This window comes from Poecilia mexicana, unplaced genomic scaffold, assembly GCF_051168715.1.
Source record: "Poecilia mexicana isolate PSO_F unplaced genomic scaffold, ASM5116871v1 scaffold_15, whole genome shotgun sequence".
In the NCBI taxonomy this organism is placed as follows: Eukaryota; Metazoa; Chordata; class Actinopteri; order Cyprinodontiformes; family Poeciliidae; genus Poecilia; species Poecilia mexicana.
Window position 1 is genome coordinate 1,770,846 of NW_028263384.1, and position 10,242 is coordinate 1,781,087.

Genomic DNA, 10,242 nt, shown 5'->3' on the forward strand with positions numbered 1-10,242 from the left:
CCTCTTCTCGTTGTGCAGCGTTTTCTGCCACACTTTTTCCTTCCTACTGACTTCCCACTGAGGTGCCTTGATATAACACTCTGCAAACAGCCGATTCGTTCAGAAATTTCTTTCTGTTTCTCACCCTCTTGCTTGAGGATGTCAGTGATGGCCTTCTGGACAGCAGTCAGGTCAGCAGTCTGACCCATGATTGCGGTTTTGAGTAATGAACCAGGCTGGGGGTTTTTAAAGGCCTCAGGAATCTTTTTCAGGTGTTTAGAGTTACTTTGTTGATTCAGATGATTATTTTTATTGCTCGTTCAGAGAACCTTTTCATAATATTCTAATTTTTTGAGACAGGGATTTTGGGTTTTCATGAGCTGTTTGCCAAAATCATCAAAATTAAAACAATAAAAGACCTGAAATATTTCAGTTGGTGTGCAATGAATCTAAAATATATGACAATTTAATTTTTATCATGACATTATGGAAAATAATGAACTTTATCACAATATTCTAATTTTATGACCAGCACCTGTAAATTGTTTTCCCGCTTTATTTAGATGGGAACCTTTATTTAAAGCCTGCCGTTTCCAGTCGGACGTTATGAGCGCGGACTTTAGCCGCTAGCAGCAGCAGTTAATCCTCTCAGCAGTCACCTCGTCCTTCAGTAGGATGAAAACCATGTTAGCGATCATTTCTAACGCACTGTGCCGGATCACCGGGAGGAGTGCGGTGAGTGGTTCGACTCTAGTTCGGAGGTTCCGGACGGAACCGGTTCATGCTAACCGGTAGCTGACCTTGTCAGCAGCCGCTAATGTCTTCCTGTGGTTATGTGCTATTTCTGCTCGGAAATTGCTTTCTGAACACGTGTTTGGATGTACTTTATGTCAGGGTAACTTGGTGGGTTCTTTATTATGATTTTTAGTTTTTTCCCTGTCTGTAATGAGAATAATTTTCTGTGTTTGTGGTGGTTTGCCTTCCTCTAAGCAGCTTGTCCTGATAAAGATGCTCTGATAACCATCGGTGACGCGCTTCTTGCTCAAAATGCAGCTAAGCTTTCAGGAGGTTGAAGCAATTTTTATCTCTGAGTCACATAATCTTTTAACAAAGGAAATTTACTTAAAGGAAATTATCTCTTGCCATCGTCTTAATCAGACGAAGCTCTGAATGCCTAACTGAATAATGAAGTGTCTTTATAAAACCTAGCTCTCTTGTTTCATCCTGAGCTGCTTCATTATTGTAAACTATTCCAGATGAGATCATTTATTAAACAGGACTCCTACTCTGTACAGATTAATTTTTTTAGGAGTTTTCAGCTCTGGATTAGTAGAGAAAAGAACTACAAGAGTTTTTAAAGTTTTAAGTTTAGAAACTTAAATATGTCTGATTCACTAGTGACATGTTTAATATTCATCCAAATGGAAATGACCCCAGTAAGCTGCTAATGAAGCTGTTTGGCTGATTATTTGGAAGTTATGAAGAAATAACATTCCACACAACCAGTGCATCTCTGTCAGTAGTGAACCTGAACGCAGCATGTAAAGGTTAATCTTGTGGGGCGTTCAAGGACGGCAGGTTCCTACACACTCTGGAAATGAACCCAAATATCAGCCGGGTTTAATTCTGATGGTAAATTTGATCTTTGAACCTTAAAACCCAAACAAACAGAGTCTGACTGTAGGAACTGTTGCTTTTTCCTCCAGTTTTCTCTCCTCCTGCTCTGCCGCCTTCAGTCTTCACAAACTCAACAATCCCCCATTCATTTGTTGCTTCTCTCCCTCCTCTTCCTCCCCTTCCTCCCCCACCCCTGCACCTGAACCGTAGGGAGAGCAAACCGTGTCGGAGGTAAGCAGCTGCTGACGTTTGGTCCCAGACTTCCTCCCCTCTGCAGTGACCAGGTTTATCTCCACTGTTTTTATTCCTCTAACTGCTAGATGTGCTTCCTCTTCGCTGTGTTTATGTTTAGTTTCCAGGATTTAACTCAACGGCACTACAGAGGGTCTGAAACTGGTTTTAGTCCTTAAGTCATAAGAATAAAAATAATAAATCAGTGCACCCCTAAAAAAAAAAAGATTGACTTGTTTCATGAAATTACTATGTGAAAAATAATTAACTAAACATCATTTTTAAACATAAGTAATGATAAAAATGTTTTCAATTATTTTTAGTAGAAATAATTGCTCTAATTGAATCTACTGGCATTTTATTAATGTCAGTATTTTTATTATATTATAAATGTCTGTTAATAGAGTTTAAAACAGGTTTTCTATGTTTTGGGAGATTTTGGATTCTACAATCAAAAAATAAAAGCTAAAACCTACAATCATTAAAATAAGCACAAAAGAAAAATGCTACATCCTCTGGAAAAGGAAATTGCCTCAAAAACAAGTATATAACACTGATAACTCACTCGACAACATAAAGTCCTCCAGACCAGTAGGGGGAGTCTAGAGTCAGTAATTATCTACTTAAATTTGCTGCTTTTCTATAATAAGTAAAAGACATGAAGTATAAACCAGCTTTTCGTCTGGACGTCTCGTCTTTACTGAGTTTGGTCCCAGATGATCTGATGATCGACTCCCCCTGGTGGTCTGGAGGACTTCTGGTTTTATGGAGCGGGGTTACAGTGTTTTATGTCCACTTTTAGTATTTGCTGCATTTTTATTTTCTGAGGATGCAGCATTTTTTGTGATTAAATCATTTGTGCTACATTTGTTGTTTACGTTTGAGTTTGCATTCTTCATTTGTTTCCATCTTTTGGCTGAAATCGCTTTTTTGACAACCAGAAAACCTAAAATATAATATAAAACCTTTAATTATATGATCACATAAAGCTGCTCCATATTTTCTTTTAGTATTTGTGTCAGATATTTAGCCAAGTGGGCAGAAGAATATGCTAGACACAAATGAGATTACCCAGAATGCTGCAGGTCAGAGTGATGAGCAGAATAAACAGAAATGAGACATCAATGCAGTATTTTGTAAAATGATGCTTAAATTTGAGGTTGTTTTATTTGTTAATTCAAAGATGAGATTAGTGAAGATTACAGGTTAAATATCAGAGATTGGCTGAACTATAAATGAAGGTGTTTGTGCTCCCAGTCTAGATTCTGTTTCTCAGTTTTAGCCTCCAGTTTCCTCACCTGTAGCCTCTAGCGCCACCTGGCTGTGCTTGGCTCTGATTGGTTGGCTCTGTGTTCCCCAGCTGCTGATTGGCCTGTCAGAATTCGTCAATCTGACGTCTCCTCCAGCGGCGGCCGTTCCCCCACAGGCCCGGCGGCTCCCACCCAAACCACCACCAGCAGGCGGCGCCGCCCAGTTAGTGAGCAGCCGGACGGACCAGACGGACCGACCCGTAAGAACCTCCTGCTGTTCCTGTTCTGTCTGGCTGCTCACTAACCGGGCCGGGGAACCAAAGAGCTTCTGCTTGACTGGAAACATTTAGTACTAAAATATTAACCCTGCTGGTCTGAAACCACTAAATACTTTAAACGGGTTTTATTTACTTAATGGCATCTTAGGTTTTAAAATTTATTGTCATTTAATGAAAAGTGTAACACGAAGCCCAAATATCTGCCAGAATCGGTTCGGTTCTGTTGGGACTAAATTGGTTTCCAGAGCAAACGATCAGATTAAAGGCTAAAGAGGAAAGTTGATTAAAACCATCCTGTACCTGCTGGGGGCGCTAGAGACCACATTAATGTCACAACAGTCACTGTGTTGAAGGAAAAAAGGATTTTTAGGCTCAATTATTTTAGATTTGAGGTGGAAATAGGAAGGATATTTCAAACCAATCTGATCTCTTATCAGTCATTATTAGTTTCATATTTTTAGGCCACTGAAAGCTGGAGGAACCGAACGGTCCGAACCGAACGGAATGTCCACTTTTGTCAATTATTTTCTAAAAGTTTTCTAGAATAATGAATCCATTAAATTTACGTCTCAGAAGATTATTTGCAACAAACTGGACAGAAACTGAAGGCAGAGGATTTATTGGTTCTCCTGGCCTGTTGCTGCCTTCAGCGTTATGGATGTGTAGCTGCAGCCCAACCCGGACTCGCCCAGCCCAGTCTGTCGTATCCCAGAACCCCCCACTGTGAAGAGGAAGGCAGCCTGGAGCTGCTCAGCTGGTCGATCCGTCTGCTCTGATCTGTAATCCTGCCGTCATCCGATGAGCTAATCGAGCGTTGATCTGTTTCAGGGCGCCAGAGTCGTCGCCTCCCGCTCCTTATCTGACTTCACTCCTCAGGCGACCTTTGACATCAAGGTGAGAAGGAGCCAATCGCCCTCTGACCTCGGTCTCTCCTGTAATTTACCAAATTAAACGTTTGGGGGACAGATTGTGTTGTGAAAACGTCTCTTCTCTGCTGTAGAAATGCGACGTGCACCGGCTGGAGGCGGGGCCTCCAGTGAGGGCGGAGCTAACGCGGGAGCAGGGCCTGCAGTATTACCGCAGCATGCAGACGGTGCGGCGCATGGAGCTGAAAGCCGACCAGCTGTACAAGCAGAAGATCATCCGGGGTTTCTGCCACCTCTACGACGGACAGGTATCAACACATTTTCTGTTACAGTGGTTTAGCAGTGGCCTAGTCAAAGTCCATGAGGGGAGGGGATGTTTTTGAAGCCGAGTGGTTCTGGAGTAACATCGTCTCTGCTCACAGGAAGCGTGCGCTGCAGGAATCGAAGCCGCCATCAACCCGTCGGATCACCTGATCACGGCGTACCGAGCGCACGGCTACACCTTCACCCGCGGCGTCTCCATCAGAGAGATCCTGGCCGAGCTCACAGGTGAGACGGGCGAGGCGCCGACCGGCCCGGGTCCGGCTGGTTCTGGTGGCTGATGCCGTGTTCCCTCCGCACCGTTCAGGTCGCAGAGGGGGCGTGGCCAAAGGGAAGGGCGGCTCCATGCACATGTACGCGCCTCATTTCTACGGCGGCAACGGGATCGTGGGCGCTCAGGTAGCTGCAGGACGTTAGCATGAGGCTCCGCCATCTGTCTGATGATGTCACCGGCTGATGTCACCTGTGTGACTCGTCCAGGTGCCGCTGGGCGCCGGCATCGCTCTGGCCTGTCAGTACCAAGGAAACAACCAGATCTGTGTGACGCTGTACGGAGACGGAGCCGCCAACCAGGTGAGGGGAAAACTACTTCCTGTTTTTATTCAGTTCAGGTCATGAAGGTCCTGTTAAATTTACTGTAAAGGTATAAAGAAGAAAAACGTGAAATTAATGCACAAACCTGAATTTATAGATTTTTATCTGGTTCATAAGACGTCAGAAATATACATACAGAAACAAGTATTTAGAACCATTCATGAAAAATCGTAGAATTAAGTTGTAATACAGGAAAAGTCATAATAAAACTACAATTAAGCCGTACGAGAAAACGGCTGTAATAATCCAGGAAAAGTTGTAGTAATATGAGAGAAGTTGTATTACTACAAATTTTTATAATTATTCTCATAATTAAATGTTTTTCTTATTCTGGCCTCATCATAATTTTGTTCAGTTTAGAAATGTTCCTTTTAATTTGCCTTTGTTTTCACCTTTTACAGATCCTCTGTGAAAAACATGTTTATACATTTTAATTGTTTTTTGGTGCAGAAAAATGTCTGAAAATCGATCTGATAAGTGGATGCATGTTTAAAACCTGATGGCGGATGAATAACTATCAGTTAACTTAATGTAACTGTTAGTTCAGTTACTGGATTATTTTAGTGTCGGTTTAACCTGTACATCCTGTGACGTCATCAGGGCCAGCTGTTTGAGACCTTCAACATGGCCGCCCTGTGGAAGCTGCCCTGCATCTTCATCTGTGAGAACAACAAGTACGGCATGGGGACGTCGGTGGAGCGGGCGTCGGCCAGCACCGACTACTACAAGCGGGGCGACTTCATCCCTGGACTCAGGGTGAGGCTCAGACCGGTGTTACGTCAATCCGCATTTCCCCATCAGATACGGTTCCCCCTGTTTTACAGTGGGGGAACGCTATCTGATGGCCACATTTCACCCATCAGATAGCGTTCCCCTTGTTTTACAGTGGGGAAACGCTATCTGATGGGTGATTTTAACATAGGGGGAACGCTATCTGATGGGTGAAATGTGGCCATCAGATAGTGTTCCCCACTGTAAAACAAGGGGAACGTTATCTGATGGGTAATATTGAGCATCAAAATGCATTGCCCTGTTTATTATATATATATATATATATATATATATATATATATATATATATATATATATATATAATGCTCAACATATATTTAAATTTAAATAATTATAATATATACGTTTTGTATTATTATTACTCTTCCTCTTCTTATATTATTATTATTATTATTAGTTTCCCGCAAAACGTGAAAAAAGTGTGACAACTTTGCCGAAACATGTTGTTTGAGCTTTCACGGTGTCCGTAGTTCCTCAGACAAGCGCGCCGAACAAGCGCGTGCTTTCCACGCGCGTGCTTTCTCAGTGCTCGTCACGAGCACGCGCGTATTTTGCCGCCTGGGCGGGGCGGAGCGGCAAGAAAACTCAGGGGGAACCGTATCTGAAGGGGAAACGCGGATTGACGTAACACCGGGCCGTCAGCGCGGCTAGCATGGTGTTAGCTCGGTGTTAGCATGGGGTCCCGGGTTGCGGCGGTGGCGTCGGGCCGTACGCCGCGGCCGCCGCCCTCTGGACCTAGATTATATCGGGACGCGTCGCTGCGGCGCCGTCCCGGCAGCTGCAGGTGTGAGCATGCGCCCAGCCGTCCGCTGCTCATGTATGATGCTGCACACAGACCGTCCGGGAAACGCTCGGGTTCGCCGTGATGGCGCGGGGTGAGACGCTGCGTTAGTGACGCCGTTTTCTCCGCAGGTGGACGGGATGGACGTGCTGTGCGTCAGAGAGGCGGCGAAGTTCGCTGCGGATCACTGCAGAGCCGGGAAGGTGAGCGAAGCTCTTCTTCTTCTGCTGCTGCAATCCGGCGCGGTGAAATCACTTCCTGTTTGTTTTCCAGGGGCCAATCATCATGGAGCTCCAAACTTACCGTTACCATGGACACAGCATGAGCGACCCGGGCGTCAGGTGAGTCCCAGATCCACCGTAATGAGACAGAGAATCCGTTTGTTTTGTTCACCATGTGCCGCTGTGCAGCTACCGGACCCGGGAGGAGATCCAGGAGGTCCGCAGTAAGAGCGACCCGATCTCCCTGCTGAAGGAGCGGCTGCTCAGCAACAACATGGCGTCTGTGGAGGAGCTGAAGGTAGGGAGGGTTGCCATGGAGTTACAACCTTTTCACTGCAACAAGTTTTATGAACACCAGAGAACATGGAAAAATCGTAATAGTCCCAATTCAAGTGTCCAATTTTTCACAACAGTCTGTGGCTCAATTTCAATGTTTTTACCCTGAGTTGTAATAATACGAGAAAACTTGTAGTAATATGAGAATCTGTAATAATGAGAGAAAGTTATAATTCAAGAAAGAGTCAGGACTTGGCTTTCTTTTATTAGCTTCCTTCATCTTATGATCTGATGTCAACCTCTGTTGCTAAGCAACGTTAAAATTCATGCATAGACGACGGCGGCCATTTTTACTTTCATAAACGTTGTTCTGGTCTTGCGGGTCACATTATTGCAACAAGGTCCCAGTGACGTCCAGAGGCAGACGGTCTCATTCTCGCGGCCCCACCGTGATATGAAAGTATTAGTGCGGCCCACAGGGTGAGCGGCTCTCTGAAGGAAGTCCCGCCCACCGTTCCTCATCATGGCTGACATTCGGTGCTAGGCTAAGCTACACCGACGTCATGCACACTACGCTTGTAACAACAGAGCGGCTGATGATGGACCAGACCGGTACCAGTTTCCCTTCCCTGCAGTCGCCATTCCGGTTCTTTCTACCATTAATGCCACGATCAAACGCAGAGAAAGGAGAATGGCTGCTCGTCATCCACCGCCTGTTTGACAAGTAGAAGCGGTGATGACGTCACGCATCGAGACGTTCTACATACGTTGCTAGCTGGCTAAAGACTTCTGTGAAACGTAGAACAAGAGCGACGCCAAGTGGAATAAGCTAAATTTTGTCACATCCTCATCATGTCTTTGTCAAAGCCTGCAGTGAAGAGAAAGATGGGTGACGCAGCATTTCTGTGTTGAGCACAGGGGCATCCTGACATGCCTTAGTTATGCTGAAAAAGTTGCAGTGCACAAAGAATACAACCTGAAACATCGTTATTCAACTAAACATGCAGAGGAATATGCAAATACCAGGGGGATGAGAGCCAACCGGGTTACCAGCCTTAAAACACGTCTGGTGAGGCAACAAGATTTCTTCAAGAAAGGAACCAAAGAGAATGCTGCAGCAGATGAAGGTTAGTGAGACGATCGCTAAGGCGGGAAAACCATTCAGAGGGCGAGTTTGTAAAAAAAACACATTACAGGCTGCAAGTTTAGTTTGTCCAGAAAAGAAAAGTCAGTTCAGCAACATCAGCCTTTCTGCCAACACAGTGGCAGAGCGCATGTCTGACCTTCAACTGTGTGAGACAGCCTGATGTTTTGATGCATATTCAGTCGCTCTGGTCTATGGTGATTGCTGCTGCTTCCCGCCTTGGCATTGTGCTGAAACATCTGGAGGCTCCAGAGCAGCAGAACATCTGGATTGAGATGCTGATCAGTTAGTCGATTATTTTAATCTTCTGAAATCAGTCGGTCGATTGGTTCCTGTGAAGTTTCTTCTTTTCTGGCTCAGTTCCTGCGTAACTTTGCGTTTCTGTAGATGGGGAAACAGGAACCGGCTTCGTTTTGTTGCTCATAAAATCAGGAATTTTGAAATCCAGAAACCTCAACGGCTCAGAACGTTTTTATTTTGCAACATGTTTCCAGTTTTACTGGAAAAAATGCTCTGAAAACATGAAAAACCTGCAGGAACCCATGAAAATCTTCTCCTGTTTCAGGAAATCGACATCCAGATCCGTAAGGAGGTGGAGGAGGCGGCTCAGTTCGCGACCTCTGACCCCGAGCCGCCGCTGGAGGAGCTCTGCAACCATATTTTCTCCAACGACCCGCCGCTGGAGGTCCGTGGGACGAACCCCTGGTCCAAACTGAAATCCATCAGCTGAAACTTCCTGACTGAATCAAACCTGCCAGTATCTATTTACCTGAAACTGTTTTTATTAGGAATATAAATTATTCAATGAGCCGAGAGTCAGACCAGGCTGCCAGCGGCGCAGAAACACAAACATTAGCTTCTCATCTGGACCCGCCATCCTGCAAACAGACGCACAGCGAGGTTTCATTTCTGACCCCAATCCAACTTCCTGCTGGAGTTTTTAAAAAGTTATGAACTGGAAGGAATTTTAGGAGCAACGTTGGAAAATCTGCAGCGTCATTCTTGAGTCACGAGGTCTAGTCAAAGTAAGGAGAATCAGTTAAAGGAGCTGAACTCTACAAAAACAGAACAGTAACTTATTTCTAGTTTTCTGTAAAAATGGGTCAAATTTTCACTTTTCTGACGGCTATCAGAGCGATCGTACAACAAAACGGACATTTCTAGAAAAAACTCAAATTCTGTGATTAATCTCTGAAATATTAAATTTTTTAAACTCAAATTTATGAAATTAGTTTCAGAAATTGAGTTTTATTCCTTTGGAAATTCATGAGATTAATCTCACAATTTCTGAACTTAATCTGAGATTTTAAGTTTTTCCCTGAAATTTATTCATTTTTTTTGTTTTTTCTGTTTCTGGTGTTTCCTGATGGTTGGTCCTGTTTCCTCTGTAATGAGGTGAAAATCTGAATATTTTTTATTTTAAGACGTTTCCTCTTCATTTTTCTGTTGGAGATATAAAATCTGACGCCGTTTCTGTATGTCTAAAGCTTTACATTCTCTCTATGCATTCAGTTTATAAAACATTAAAAATCAGTTTTTATGGATGAACTGTAAGAATTTATAGTTTAAATTATCTGAGGCTCTTCATTAATTTATTTTCCTGAACTTGTACAGAAAGTTTTATTATTTATGATGTTTTGAGAATTGTAACTGAGCCACAGAGTTATTAAATTATGATGAAAGTGTTTTTGTTTCAGTTTGATCTTTTTTTGTGTAGATTTTGTTTCACAAAAGTCGGATTCTGAAATCCAGGATCAGAGATAAAGCCGGTTTGACAAAACTCCGTCGTTTCATCCTGGATCTCAGTTTCACAAAGATCAGGAGGTGATTTTATGATTATACAGGTTTAAATAATTCAGGCGCATCAACAGATTTCATCAGATCAATGAGAT

The 10,242-nt window shown here is 43.6% G+C and overlaps 1 protein-coding gene across 5 annotated transcripts; it reads left to right on the plus strand.

Annotated features, from left to right (window-relative positions):
- Window positions 1-573: 573 nt before the first annotated feature.
- On the plus strand, window positions 574-10,035 carry LOC106928397 (pyruvate dehydrogenase E1 component subunit alpha, somatic form, mitochondrial). 5 transcript variants are annotated; one of them, XM_088013296.1, is made up of 13 exons: window positions 574-714; window positions 1,807-1,827; window positions 3,188-3,337; window positions 4,184-4,249; window positions 4,356-4,529; window positions 4,644-4,770; window positions 4,850-4,941; window positions 5,023-5,115; window positions 5,737-5,892; window positions 6,841-6,912; window positions 6,983-7,050; window positions 7,120-7,228; window positions 8,916-10,035. In XM_088013296.1, exons 1-13 carry the CDS (start codon window positions 655-657, stop codon window positions 9,078-9,080), a joined length of 1,353 nt encoding a protein of 450 aa, XP_087869422.1. In that variant the 5' UTR covers window positions 574-654; the 3' UTR covers window positions 9,081-10,035. The 5 variants fall into 5 exon arrangements, with proteins under 5 accessions (XP_087869422.1, XP_087869423.1, XP_087869424.1 ...); XM_088013297.1 differs by lacking the exon at window positions 3,188-3,337; XM_088013299.1 differs by lacking the exon at window positions 574-714 and having other exon boundaries at window positions 1,814-1,880.
- Window positions 10,036-10,242: the final 207 nt, after the last annotated feature.

Bases quoted from the DNA above. Each gene is read 5' to 3' on its own strand.
- LOC106928397 (XM_088013296.1), top strand. From the start codon at position 655: ATGAAAACCATGTTAGCGATCATTTCTAACGCACTGTGCCGGATCACC. The intron at 3,338-4,183 runs GTAAGAACCTCC...GATCTGTTTCAG, and splicing joins CGGACCAGACGGACCGACCC to GGCGCCAGAGTCGTCGCCTC. The intron at 4,771-4,849 runs GTGAGACGGGCG...CGCACCGTTCAG, and splicing joins GATCCTGGCCGAGCTCACAG to GTCGCAGAGGGGGCGTGGCC.